This window comes from Muntiacus reevesi, chromosome 8 (assembly GCF_963930625.1).
Source record: "Muntiacus reevesi chromosome 8, mMunRee1.1, whole genome shotgun sequence".
In the NCBI taxonomy this organism is placed as follows: Eukaryota; Metazoa; Chordata; class Mammalia; order Artiodactyla; family Cervidae; genus Muntiacus; species Muntiacus reevesi.
Window position 1 is genome coordinate 90,480,481 of NC_089256.1, and position 15,285 is coordinate 90,495,765.

The window sequence follows — 15,285 nt, forward strand, 5'->3', positions numbered from 1 at the left end:
TAAAGGAAACTTGTGTGTAAAGAAAACATTTATGTGAGTCCATGTCAATTAAATAGAAAATGGCATTTAATTGACAGGTGTTAGTAAAAAGGAAATGGACTTGCCCAATAGATAAAAGTTAAACTTAGCAGTGGATTTTGAGGGGCTGTGAGGTGCACCATAGGTTTAAGATAATCAAGAAACAAAGCTGGCACCTACCAACACTTGTAGCGGGTGTCATGCACAATATTGAGCCTGCCCATCATGCATTGCAACAGGAAGGTGGATTTGAAAAGGGAAAAGAATTAAAACATCCCATCACACGTGTAATTAGGAAATTCATTTGAACAAAGAAGAAAAATTGTTATTATGGGAACAGTGGCATGTAACTGTCAGCAAAATCGAATCATACAATAGCACAGTGATCAATTAGAACTAGTCTCAAGTGAAGAATAAAAGCCAGTTGAACTGTGTGCTGGTACACTTTGCTTCTCCTGACTGCTGCCTATAAATAAAAGCTAATTTTTTAAAAGATGGCAACCTGCTTAATTCTTTTAAAAATAATAGTGCAATTTGTTTTGTTTTAATCTGGTTACTGGCCACCTGGTGGCGTTGCTATTTCTGACTTTTTAACACATGAATTGATCACATGTTAAATAATTAAGAGACATTTACGAAGATGTTAAACAGTTCACTGCACAGAACTGACTTAACAATGTAATGAAACCAAAGCACTCATTTCATTCCCTCAGTTTTATTTATTTCCCTGTTCAGTGTAGCAGCAACCACACAGAAATGGAAGGGATTGTGATCAACTATACAGGAATTTTATTTGGAGGGATACCAAGCAATATAAATAAGGCATAAGGAGAAACTGAACTTCTGCACTGCCTTAGTTTGGAATGTAAATGTACAGAAAACATTTAGATGGGACACACTTTCTTAAAGTCTCGAACTGGTTCACTCAGAAGGTATCTGACAAAGCAGACTGGTTTTCCTTGCTGTTTTAAACCTTCAGACGTCTCAGAACGGATTCCAGTAAAAACCCTTCATATATATAATGAAGATATATACATTGCATAGAGGGTGTTGGCACTGATGTTCACAATGGCTCCACCACAACGCTAAATCAGTATTACATGGATAGTACCTGTTCTCTTTGCCATATAAACATTGGAAAATCTATCTTATTTTACCAAACACAGGGCACTTTCCCATATACTGAATTACTGTTCTTTCTATGAGATTATTTTAGACTCCTAGCTTTTAAAATATCAAATGATTTTATATTTCCACCTAAATCTTGGCACATCCTATTTAAATACTAGCAGCATCTGGGATGAACATTTGTTAGAAAAAACCTGCCAATTGCGTCTTGTCAGAGATGCCCCTACAAAACAAAGCTGCCATTGAGAAGCACAGATTACTTCACTGGCATCCTTGTAACAGCTGCAATCAGACTTATCACAATTAAGACTGTGGGCGCAATGATCAATGATGAAACTCAGAAAGAGGGCTAGGGAGCCATTCTCTCAGGTGGAGTATTATTACACTGATAGGCATTATTTATTAAGACCCTTGAAGATCTCTGTCATTTGCTACCACTACTGAGTCAAAGCCTTGTGAAGACAGAAACAAACCAGTGATAGCCGAGACAGTAATTTGAGACAGTAGAGCAAGCAAACTTTAATATCCTAGATCCTGTGAAATCATCATCCTTCAATAGTTGGGTCAGAAGGCTGGGAAAGAATGGATGAAAGATGAATGAAAAAGAATAATGTGGAATTTGAGAAATATTCATTTTAAATACTGTCCAGGTTGTACGTTTTAAATTTATTATTTATTATTATGCTGCAATTTGTCTGTTTCATCCCATGCCTAAGGAAGGCTGCACATACTGAAAATGAGTTAACCTTACCCTATCTTTCTAAAACCCTAAAGCTTTTAGGATTTGAATTTCAGTTTGCGCTATCCTCCTCGTTACCATTAAAACCAATGCACACAGTTTTGAGAGGGATTTGCAGCAAATAAACATAAGGCAGCAATGAAAATACTAGCCAGGGTGCAGTAACTCACAAATATGAAGACACAATGCTGTAGGACCCACTTACCGAAATCAAAAATCACTTTTGAAATGACCGTAATATCCATCTTTACATCAAATTGGTTGATTTATTAATAATGATTGCATAAATAGCCAATTAAAAATTTTTTCTTCAATTTTCAGCGTAAGGCAAAATTTAAGCGAATGTATTTGTCAATTTCAAATTTCCCCTACGAAGGTATTTGCAGAGCAGAATGGTGTGCTTCTGAGGAGTGCAAGATGTTAATTACATGATTTTTAAATTGAAATGTTGCTAACCTGTATGAAGATGCAGAAAATACAACTAGGAAAGTAGTTTACCAATGAGATGTATGTGTAGTTCAAATCAGTTCAAGGAGAAGGGAAAAAAGGAGAGAGGAAAAAAACTATAGAGATTTTGTTGGAGGTTTGCATTGAGATGTGGTAATTCAAGCCTATTTAGGTGTATTATGATAGGAGTAAAAAGCTGATTTAAAGTCTTCTAAAAATACTCTATATCATTAGAACTAAAAGTTCACAATCAATAGAATTATTCTTAAAACTGATGTCTAAAGAAGCAACAGCTTCATATAATTTATTTTTATAATCTATTGAATTATATTTTGTATCTCTAATGAGTTCAGGAAATAACAACAACAAAAAAATGCTTACTACATTCCTGGCTTTATTCTAAACTCTTAGACCTGTCTATAAAAGGGCTTTAAGAAGATGTTTTATCAAATTATGCTTAAAACTAACTTAAACTTAACTCTGTGAAATAATTACCAGTATTATCTCCTTTTTATATATGAAAAAATTAAAGTATAGCTTATGGTAGGCTGTATTTAAACTTCCAAGCCAGGTTTATAATCACTATGCTAAGGTTTAAATAAACCATCTTTATTAATTTCATTAATCATACTAAAAGTGATGATAATTGAAATCTTCTGCTTTCTATTCTCTCTGTAAAAGCAACCCCATCCCCCTGCATCTCTCCTCTTATTCCAACCCCTCAGGAAAGTTTTCTGGACTTCTGTTTCCTTCTTTCTAGGAGTGTTCACTCAAGGTAAAGCTGAAGCTGTTGAAAGCAAACTTATTTTCAGTTTTTTAAAAATCATAAGCCTACAATGACTGAGGGCAATATGCTAGGAAAAGAAGCATGCTTTTGAGGATGGCAAGTAGGCACAAATGGTGAAGGAAAGCAGAGAGAAAAACACTCTTCCAGACTCTGAAGAGAAGGCGAGAAGCATGCAGGGTCCCTTGGTAATTGGGCTTGTGGTGTGTTCCTTCAGAGCAGCCCTGCCAGATGCAGGCTTTCCAGGGAATCGCTGCATGGGCGGCGAAGGGGCTTAGGCAAGGATGCTGGTACCCAAGGCAGGCACAGAAGCCCTGGAACACCTGCCTTCAAGGGATCATCTAAGTACGGACAATGATTACATCAGTGATGACCAGCGCTGAAGAAGAATGGAGACTGGGTAACCTGTCTGAGACCACTGGACGGCGTAGGACCACCATTCGAGTAGGTGTGGGAAAGAGGAGGAGATGTGAGAATGGGAATCCTGGAATTTCAGTGGTGCCTGATATAGCTATCCAATACTGAAACTGAGGTTTACAACTGGGCTTAATATAAATTCAGAAAAACAAAACTGATGCAAATAAAAGTGTTATTTCATGAAATTTATAGCTACAACATTAGTAGACATTAGATTACGTACACTCTGTATGAATAGTAAATTTAGTCTTAACGGGTGAAGGTAAAACAAAAAAACGAACTATATATTTAAAAAAATAGAAATTTCTTCAGTGTGAACATGATCCAAATTATATCTATCTTTAAATGGGATGGAAGGTATAAAAGCAAAAGGCTAGAAAACTTTCTTGGGAGGGGTGGGAGTCGGACGGGAGATGCAGTGGGATGCAGTGAGATGCAGGGGGATGAACGAGTGAGTTAGGACATGCTGTGTGCTGTGCTAAGCTGTTTCAGTCATGTCAGACTCATTGTGACCCCATGGACTGTAGCCCGCCAGGCTCCTCTGTCCATGAGATTCTCCAGGCAAGAATACTGGAGTGAGTCACCACGGCCTCCTCCAGGGGAATCTTCCTGACCCAGGGATCGAGCCCACATCTCTTTTGTCTCCTGCACTGGCAAGCACCTGGGAAGCCCAGGAAGAAGGACAGGTGGATGGAAAACAGGGAAGGAAAGAAGAAAAAGAGGAAGAGAGGGAGGTAGGAACAGAAAGAACAGATAGATGGTTAGAAGGATGGACGGATAAATGGACGGATGAATGCAAACATGGATGGATGCATGGATGGATTGATGGATAGATGGGTAAAGGCCACATAAGTCCAAGTTTGTTCTTAAAAGTTATGATATAGTTAGGTGGCTTGCCATGGAATCCTGATCTTTTGCTAGCAACCTGTTCTGTATAGAGTTACCTGCTCCAAAGATTTAGTCAACCATGCTTCATTGTAATGTCAATGAAATAGACCTATATATCCCTGATGTTATTATTGAAGCAACAGACTACAGAATTCTCAAACTATAAACTGCAAAAAAATAAATGGCTTCCTTTCTCTAATCAGTTCCAATAAAGTCTTCAGATATAGCTTCCAAATTATAATATTGTGCTTAGATAGGGTGCTCTGATCACAGAATTCGTCTATAGGTCTGCAGAATACCCTAGACTTTGGAAAATGAATTTCCTTTCCCCCCATATCACGTGAGATGACACACAAATTTATGGTAGATTTTCTGTAGTTCTCAGAAATTAGTTGACAAAATTTAAAAATGGACAGATTTCGCATATAACTGTTCAAAAGTCCAGAATATCTGGGAAATAAATTGTAAGATCTAGCAATACGGGACACCAGAGCCATCACACTGAGTTGTGTACAACCAACCCTGAGAGGCAGAGACGCAACCACCCCACAGTCACAGACCACGACGTATATGGAGCCTCCGAGGGCGCCCAGCACACAACAGGTCCAACCTGCCGGGCAGATGGTCTCCTAAGGCAACAGAAGGCCAGTCTGAGCACTGACTGTCCCCTTTCGACTGGGCCCGAGCTCTCCTGCGTCTCCCGGATCCCACAGCTTCAACTTGACCTCTTGCTTCACTTGTTCCTATTTCCTGCCTGGCTTTTAAGGCATTTGGGTTTTTATATTTTCTACGTTAGATTTCTTGCCTTCAGTCTACGGCAATACCACCCTGAACGCGCCCGATCTCGTCTGATCTCGGAAGCTAAGCAGGGTCGGGCCTGGTTAGTGCTTGGATGGGAGATTTCTTTCCTTCCCAGCTATATGATAAAGTGGTTTGGCAGGAGTATAGATGGGCTATCCATTATAACTTTCTAATGTCATTGTGGCACATAGGTACATATGAGATTAAAAATACTCTGAAGGAATGGAGGAGGAACTACCTAAGTTCTATGTGATGACTAAGAGTTACCCTACAAGCTCTTTAAAACCGGGTTACAAATAAACCTTATTTGATGTTACTATTGCAATAATTACATATTGACTACAAATATAAAAAAAAAATTTTCTGATGCAAATTTATCATAAAAATGCAAACAAATCTTTAAAATTTCAGCATATTTCAATATATTGTGGCACACTTTACTTAAATTAACAATGCTTAGTTTCTAGACAGAGAGATAAGTATGACTCTGATTTATGAAGGTATTTATTGGTTTTCCCTGACTTGAATTTTACCTAGCATCTTTTGCTCTATCCTATCCACAGACTAAAACCCATTCCATAGAGAGACTATGGTCATAAATCAGAGTCATACATGTCATGCAATTAATGATTATACTTATTTAGAAAAGTCTTCAGTCATGTGAATGGTGTTGGAGAAACTGATGCAAAATCCACTTGATAAAAGAGATTATTTTAGGTCTCTTTAAGTAATTTCTGGAAGAAGTTAAATTTATTTTCACTTTTAGGTTTTTAAATAAAGAAACTGTCATTTCTAGTAGCAATGTTTCATTCAGTAAAATAAACTGACAAAAACAGCTTTTAATTTCTTCAAAAAGATCACAGTAGCCACCTACAATTCCTTGAAACTTTGTCTAGTGATCTGACTATAGAAAAATTGATAGATTATTTGTTGGAGACAGCATAAATCCGAGGGGATGGAAATTTATACTAAAGCAAAAAAAAAAATTTATTTCTGGAAATCTCTGAAAACATACATATGTTGAGAAAAAATTTTAATTTTATAAAACTTAAAAGAAATGTGATTTTTCCTTCAGAGTACCACAAATACCCAAAGATCGAATGATTTAATTTCTATTCCAAAATGGACAAACTGCAACTTGATAGATACTATTTCATGAGTACAAATATAACTTAATCTGTAGTGCTAGGGCAGGCTATTTCAATTAGTGGAATATTCTATTCTAGTTCATTGAACGTTACTCTATATTCTACACATGGATGGCTAGTTTTCAAAGAGGCACTGTATAAAAAGTTGTACTTGGCAGGAAAAACTAATGAGGATATAATTTATTCTCACTATTGAAAAACAAATTATCACATTTCCTCATGGTATTTTGAACCTAATGCATTGTAAATACTGTTAGCATAGTATAACATACTAATGGGTCTGGATCTTTGACATACACATCTAATCATAAATTTATCAATTTAATTAAAAATTATTTTATTAACTGAATATCTTAACACATGGTAATTTTTAAGATTAAGAGATGAAAAGGAAAATAAGACTAGAGTCTCTGGTTACTTGAAGTCTAGATTATAAAGAATGTAATATGTATTTTCTGAAGCAAATGAAGAGTAAGTAAAAATAATAAACTTTCAGGTAATTAAGTGACTGATTAGTTTATGTTTTTGAATTGTAAATCTTTGTGTATAGTTCTAGAGTATGTTTACGTTACTACGTTGAAATCAACTGAAACCACAAATGTGTAACTCACTTATAAATGTAAACCTCACTGGGTGCTTAGGGCTACTTCAATATTATCTCAGGAGCAACAGCTTTAAGTGATGTATACTGATTGGTACCAATAAGATTGGAACAGAGTCAGTTTTTTATTCTCCACCTTGAAAATAAAAAGGCTGAAAAATAAAAACCAAAACTGAAGTGTCATTTCATATAATTCAAATGAGCTCTGGAATCATGAAGGCAAAGGGGTCTTACAGCAAGAAAGGGTCATAAAATAGCTTGACAGACATGTAACGGTGTTGAGGAAAGAGAAAAAAAAGAGAGAACTCTATTTCATTTCAAATTACACAAATACAAATAAATATACAAAATATCACTGACTTCTCATCCATTTCTCATCAAGCTAAAACTCTTAGTTTTTAAGGAAAATCATAGGAGAGACCTGAGACAACTTTTCATCTTACCTTCCACCTGCTCTACGGCTAAAACGACTAGGGGCGTGGCTTCTCTGCTCTACCATAGACATCTACATGCATTATCAGATTTATTTATTAACAAACTCAAACGCCTTACCTGGTGGGAGAAATGCTGTATGCTGCTGTAACTGCATGTTGGCTAAAGCCTGTTGGTATTGGAAAATACCAGTGTTAAAGACTGCTGTGGCACCGTTGGTTTTTTCAAGAGCAGGCCTCTTTGGTAATGGGGGAAGTACAGCTTGAGGAATTCCCTGTTTAGTGAGTGAGTATAAAAAACAAATACCAGTAAAAAGAGAAAAAGAGAAAAGAAAAATCAGTTGAAGGCTAAAATTGTTAGGCAGAATGAGCAAGTAAGCAGCAGAGCACTTAACTACCCGGGGAAAAAACATCCAATAAACAAAAATTTAAAGGGGAAAAAAAAGCAAGATAAAAGCTTTAAAGGAAGCATTATTTTTGTCTTGGAGGAAAAAAAAAAACAAAAAACCCAGTAGTATGAGAGCACATGTTATAATGTGTTAAAGTGTTTTAAGTCCCATAATGCTTCAGGCTTTCTGGGAGAAGCCATTGAATTTGGGAAAAGAAGAAAAGCCGCACTGCGAGCTCCATGAGGATTGACAAGTATAAGCAATGTTAATAGTTAATTGTACGAAGTGACCGAAACTGGTAAAAAAAAACCCAGTCCCACTCTGCCCGCCTCCCCACATCTACCTAAACATGCACATGTCCCAGAGCATGCAAGTTTTTTTTTTTCTTGAAACACTGAACTATAAATATTAAGAAGTCAATAATTCTATCACTAAAGCCATGCTAACCAAACAGGTACATAAATATACAGTCCAAAAATACATTTTTAATGTCCTTCCACTACTTCATTAGAACATTCTACAATGTAGTTAAACTGAATGTGGGCTGCTGGGGTTCTGGACTCTTTCATTGCACCACATGTGTCCAGGGACTTGTTTACAGTCTTCCCACTAATTTTGTCAGGAAACCACACTCAGTTTTCATTGCACTTTACAACTTTATAACAGAAAAAAGAATATATATTTTTTAACTGATTAAAAAAAAAAAAACTTGTATCTACAATAAAGCTACATGCCAAGCTAAAAGGTGAAAGGTCATAGTACCAGGTCAAAGGTTGCCTCGAGGGGTCGCTTCAGTGATTTGACAGCCGACTGAGTCTTAATTAGCAGGCAGCGAGCACATGATGGCAATGGGCCAGTGGGGTTCAAGCGCATTAACATAAACAGCAAGCAGAGGTGCATCATGGGGGCAGCAGTGCATTTTGGGTAGGTGAGAAAAAACAAATAAAAAAACAAATCATCGGAATGCCATATACAACGAATAACAAGACTAAGCATGCACAATAAAGGCACTACTGAGCTGTTATTGGGAGGATAACTCCTCTTCGTAGTTAATTACAAACAAGATACTCTAACAGAAAAAAAAAAAAAGAAAAGAGTGGAAGGAAGAGAAGAGGAGAGAGCCTGCCTGCTGTATTTTTGCTCAAGTATCCATAAACAAACACAGGAAAGACCTCTCCGCGACTATTTGGCTGCGCTACGAAATCCCACACAGGGTTCTTTTTCAAGGATAATTTAACGATTAAGTCATATATTCATGTAAAAAAAAAAAAAGGACAACATTAAAACAGCTAAGCAAAGAACAAAAATGGACTCTTTAAAATCAGCTATTAGACCACATTAAAATTTACCTTCATTATATAGTTTAGTATCTGTTCTAAATGATCCATCTCTAACCCTGAGTACTGCTTTCCCCTTTCTATTGGCATAGGCAAGCTTCTCTAGCTTTACAGTTCTGTTTATGCCACAGTATAGTTCAAGGTAATCTAGATAAGCAAACCGCTCAAAATCTTGTGGTGAATTCTTAACACAGCTTTGTTGAAGCAATTCTCCTAAATAGTTTCAGATTTTGTTATGGTTAAAGCAAGATAAAAGTAGAGAAGAGCCTGGATGTGCAGAAGAACGCACCGAAGAACAATGGGTGATTAGATGGCACACAGGGATAAGAGGAGCAGAACCGGCGGTGTCGTCACACCGGAAAGGAGACAGGGGTTCTGTACAAAGCAGGAGTCTCAGAAACCCTACACCCAGAGCAATACAGAGTGTTAAAAGTTAGGCCAAGGGCAGGAGCAATCTGAACCATTTGAGGAGTTACCCTCACTTCTCTGAACGGTCACTTCGTTACGTATTGTCTGGGATACCTGAACAAACATATCTTCAGCAAAAAAAAAAATGAAACTTTTTAAAGGTTAATAAGTGACTAGCCCGCGGTCAGACAGAGCTGCCCTCTTCCCGCGGCCCGTTACAGGGCTGAGCCGAGGCCTCCACTCACCATGGCGGCCGCGGTGGCTGCAGCCTGCGCGGCGGCGGCCTGGTTGACCTGGTACTGGGCAGCCTTGATCTTGGCTTGCAGGTGCGCGGGAGGGTGGAAGTACTTGCACTTCTCCCGAGAGCATCTCCCTTTGATGTAATCCATGCACACGGTGACGGTGTTGTCGTTGGTGTCGATCATCGTGCTGTCAGCAGGGTGGGCGAAGCGACAGTCATTCTCCCCTCTGTTGCAGTTGCCTCGCTGGTACTCTCGACACACCTGTGGGGTCACAAAGTGCGCGAGCGTCAGGCGGCGTGGGCGAGCGGGAACGTGCCCACGATTCCAAGTGCAAACTGGGACAGAGGCCACAGGTCAAAGGCGGAAAGGTAATGTGCAAAGGAGCCACAAAAGAACTTGGAAACATTCCTAGTATACAAATGACAGCCCCATTTCAATAAAATGTCCATGAGGAAGAAAATGCACTTAAGATACTAGCTACGGTAAAACATCTAATTTAAATAATGTTGATACACTTATTCATTGTTGTTCAAAAGCTTACTCGTGTCCGGCTCTCTGGCGACCCCGTGGACTGTAGCTCACCAGGCTCCTCTGCCCACGGCCTTCTCCAGACAAGAGCATTAGAGTGGCTGGCCATTTCCTTCTCCAGGGGACCTTCCCGACCCAGGAACCGAACCCGCAGCTCCTACATTGCAGGTGCATTCTTTACTGCCGGGCCATCATGCAAGGCCATACTTACTCATTACTAAGGAGGAGATCGTAACTGTATCGTGAAGAACTCCACAGACACCCACTTAACCAAACAAAGTTAGTATCACCAGTAATAAAGGCATAATGATATCACATATATACTGATATGACACTGAAAAAAGGGTACATCGTCACATCTGTTGTATTATTGCTGAGAACGCAAAACCTGAACTTCATCATGACGATCCATTAAACAAACTAAAATGGTAGGATGTTTGACAAAATGACTCACCAGTATTCTCCCAAGATGTCAAGGTCATGAAAGACAAAGAAAGACTGAGGTGCTCTTATAGACTGAACGATCCTGGAGTCAGAGGAAGGATATTGGTGGGACAATGGGTGAAATTTGATTAACGCCTGTAGATTGGTTAATAGCAGCATATCAATGCTAATTTTCTGGTTTTGTAAGCGGTGACATGGTTATGTAACCTGTCAATATTTAGGTAAGCTGGGTGAAGGAGATGCAGAAACTCAGTTCTATTTTTGCAAATTTTATGCTAATCAGAAATAATTTAAATGTGAAAGTGTAAAAAGTAAAATGATAGCTTTTTTGAAAAATGTTTCTAAGAGCTATATTTTTGATCATTAGAGATTCACTGGGTAGTAATGTAAAGCAGATGGAAAAGGATTATTTTTTTATTTTCTGTTTGTTTTATATCTATTAATTTTGGATGGGGTCCCTAAAGAAAAGGTGAAAATGGATTATTTCTCACCCATTTGCTGGATGTGGACCTCTTACTATTTTATTAAAGGTTGTTGGGGATTTCCCAAGTGGCATGGTGGGAAAGAATCTGCCTGCCAATTCAGGAGATGTGGGTTTAATCCGTGGGTCGGGGAGATCCCCTGGAGTAGGAAGTGGCAACCCACTCCAGTATTCCTGCCTGGAAAATTCCATGGACAGAGGAGCCTGGTGGGCTGCAGTTCATGGGGTCACAGACTTGGATGCGACTGAGCACACACTTCACAGCTTGTCAAGGTTCCTGCTCTAATCAGAAAGTTGCCCGCACCTTCATTCAGGAGAGCTCGACCGTTTTACCACAAGAGGGCCACCTAAACACAAAACGTCCTTTAGATATTTTTATGCTCTTATTACTTCATGCTTTAAGGATGTCTCCTTTTTGTTTTTCACAAATCTTTTTACAATCTGAGCAGATACAGTCCCTGAACACTCCATTTTGGAATTCATGAAGAAAAAAAAAAGTGAACTCTGCTATGATTTAAAAAACAAAGATTTTCTTGGATTTAAAGTGCATAAAATGATTACATTCAATTCTAGGTGTTTCCCCCTTTTATATACATAACCCATTATTGAGGAAAATGATTCCATTTAAAAAGGCCTTGATAATTTGTATCATGCTACATGTTAAAAAAGGGCATTATAAATGACATCTTGTACCATTTAGAAACCTCAAGCTAAAGCAATGCATCCCATCTATATAGCCGAGTCAACTCTACTCATCACTTCAATTTAGATAATCTTAAAAAATTATTAAATAATTACTCTGTGCCAGATACTCCGAGAAATATTAGGAGTAAAAGATGACTTAGAAAGTTACAAAAGATGCTACTTTTTTACCATTACATTTATTTTCTTGAATAGACGAAAACAAGGATATCGAGGAGTTGATAATTTGAAAAGCAAACGTGTTTAAGCTGTTATCCAGGTCCTCCACTCTCACTGAGCAATCAAGCTCTCCTCCTTTCTAAGCCACAAACCCCCACTTACTAAATTAGACTCCTCTAAATACGCAGAGAGGCACACTTAGATACGGATAAAAACTTTACATGTAGAGATGCAAAGCTTATGCATAAGCAAAAAGGCTACTTTCCTGTTTAAAAAACCCACGTCGATTCAGCGTCATTCAACAGGAAACTCTTGCTGTTCAGACACTATTGCTGTTAGCTTTTCAGTACTTTTTGCTTTCTCGAATATGCTCACAAAGAATCTGGCGGCAGCTGAACCAACACTCTTTTCCAATTTCTCTTACTCTCTGCCACAATGAGAAGAAATAACATCTACAGGTAGTCTATCTGCAGGAGGCTGAATAACTACTAATATCAAAGATTTGCTACTTTCTAAAAGCAATTATGCCAGTGTTTGTGCCAGAAATTTGAGCATCAGTCCCCAAAAATAAAACCTGAATGCTTGGCTGATTTTTTACTTTTTATTTCTCTGTCTGTCTCAATGTTCTTTTTATTTTCAGGGATATGAACTTACAATCAGGTTGCATAAAGATGGTCATTCTAAGACCTCTTCTGGTCCCTGTCCATTTACTTTATACATATGTATATGTGTGCTCTGAATAAGTTAGTATGTTTGTTTTGTATAAGTTAATAACTGGCTTAATACAATTTTGTACTCTTTACAGTCTTGCAGGATTCATTTAGGGAGAATTCTAAAAAACACTTAAGCAGAGTTGATAACTAGCTTAGAATCTTGTCCTAAAGTGACTGTTTCACTTATTTTTTTTTAATCCAGCTTAATGTTTCTCCTGACAAGAGAAACAGAACAGAAGAAATACACTGAAATAACTTTTCTCCAATTATTCTTGCCTTTGAAAAAATATAAAGAAGAAGCAGAAAATCTCTTGTGTAAACTTGTACTGGTGCAAGCCACAAGGCCAGAGGGGAGAGAATGTTGCCAAGCTTTAGATGCACATCTGGCTTGTTGGAGCCTTACCTGAATAGAACAAACCTCCCAGAGCTTTTCACACAGATTTTCCTCTAACAATCAATACATCTCACTTCTCAATAAAATGAGATCTGTTTCTTGACTGATGAATATGAGCTTGGCCTGGTTTCTCTGATAAGCTAGAGAAACCGTAGGCTGTGCCGCTCCCTCAAAGAAATATCTTAGCTGTGGTACTTACTGCATTAGCAAATTCTAGTTGACAGACAAAATTCCAACAAATTTAACCATCCAACTCAAATCAGGATAAGAAGTTGCACCATTTACCATACAGAGAATTTGTAACAAAGAAGATTAAATTTGAAAACCCTAACAATGTTATGGCCTTTTTTGCTATTCCCATCTAATCTTCTGCACTAATGTATATGTATTTCAAATAGTTGTAACTAGAGTATGATTATTACTTGGTGATCTGTTTTTGCTTGCTGATGGATGTAAACATTCTTTTTGCCATTTTACTACATAGTGTCCATAGTGATCATTCTTGCTGACTGAATCAAATTCCATCAAATAGATATACACAATATAAGTAACTCTTTCAGAGAACATCTAGATTATTTCTAATATTCCCATACTACAAATAATGTTCCAAAGACTATCTTCACGACCACATCAAAAAAGTCATTTTATAAGGATGAATATGTAGAAATGGTATTAGTGGGTCAACAAATATAACTACTTTTACAGTTGGGTAAGTGGTTTCAAACCTAGATGAAAATAATCCCATCTACTAGGTAACATTCTTCAATAAAAAAGAATGTTTGTAAGTATAAGTGTTAACACAAGATTAGCTTTGGAAATCAGGTAAGTTTTGTAAACTTTCATACAAAAAGGATAAGAAGTTACTTTCATAGTAAAAATCATCACTTCGATAAAAATATTTACTGAAAACATTAAAGTAGTAAATTTCATTTCCAGAAAAACATCTTTGGCTAAAAAACTTTAAATAATCAAAAGGAAAAGCAATTAGAAAAACTTCCTAAGGAAATCTATGTTAATTCTACATAAACCTTCTTTGTTAATTAAATAACAGTGGTAGGGTGCAAAGAGGACAGGGTTTGAAAACAGAAATTTTGGGTTCTATCTAGTATTTATATTTACTAGTCATGGAATCATGAATACTGAAAATAATAATATATAGATAGCTTAAAACATACTATACAAATCTGGTTAAAATAAACAGTTCTGTAATGTGATCTCAATTTTTTATAAACATGACAAACATGTTTCAAATCGGTCAAAATAATAATAGGTGATAAGAAAGTGAAAGTGTTAGGCACTTAGTTGTGTCTGACTCTTCTGCAGCCCCATGGACTGTAGCCCGCCAGGCTCCTCTGTCCATGGGATTTCCCAGGCAAGAATACTGGAGTGGGTTGCCATTTCCCCAGGGGATCTTCCTGACCCAGGGTTCAAACCCACGTCTCCTACATTGGCAGGCAGATTTTTTTTTTTACTACCACTGAGCCACCAGGAAAGTCCAATTTAAGTCTAATGACTAATATTAAAGTACTTAGTCAAAGATACACATATACATGCTGTTCAACAGTAAGTATCATGGATGCTTTATTTTCTATTAAATTTGAGCTAATGCACACTTTAACATATAAATACTGAATAATCAATTATTTTATCAAAGAATCCATAGCATTATAGGTCACGAATATACAAATATGAGGAAATTACCTATGTTTTCAAAAAGAATTCAAATATCCACATCTTAAAATTCTGATGATTAGGGGAAATGATCTTAGCTTTTGTCTGTATTGGAAAAGACCCTGATGCTGGGAGGGATTGGGGGCAGGAGGAGAAGGGGACGACAGAGGATGAGATGGCTGGATGGCATCACCGACTCGATGGGCATGAGTCTGAGTAAACTCCAGGAGTTGGTGATGGACAGGGAGGCCTGGCGTGCTGCGATTCATGGGGTCGCAAAGAGTCGGACACGACTGAGCGACTGAACTGAGCTGAACTGACCTGAATTGTCTGTATAATTACATTCCCTAGATAAATATCTAATGATGTGACATCTAGTTTCAGTTTGTTACCAGATAATTGTACAAACTTGGTC

At 37.6% G+C, this 15,285-nt stretch overlaps 1 protein-coding gene across 16 annotated transcripts in view; it reads right to left on the reverse strand.

The window, feature by feature from the left end:
* MBNL1 (muscleblind like splicing regulator 1) overlaps positions 1–15,285 on the reverse strand; it is a 208,384-nt gene that overhangs the window by 9,820 nt on the left and 183,279 nt on the right. For 8 of the 16 annotated variants that reach the window (XM_065942607.1, XM_065942618.1, XM_065942617.1 and 5 more), the window contains 4 exons: positions 9,782–10,039; positions 8,554–8,607; positions 7,524–7,677; positions 199–234 (listed from right to left, as the gene is read on the reverse strand). In XM_065942607.1, the coding sequence (XP_065798679.1) occupies positions 199–234; positions 7,524–7,677; positions 8,554–8,607; positions 9,782–10,039 (502 nt within the window). The remainder of the gene's footprint in view (positions 1–198; positions 235–7,523; positions 7,678–8,553; positions 8,608–9,781; positions 10,040–15,285) is intronic. The other 8 variants (XM_065942613.1, XM_065942609.1, XM_065942620.1 and 5 more) reach the window with 5 other exon arrangements.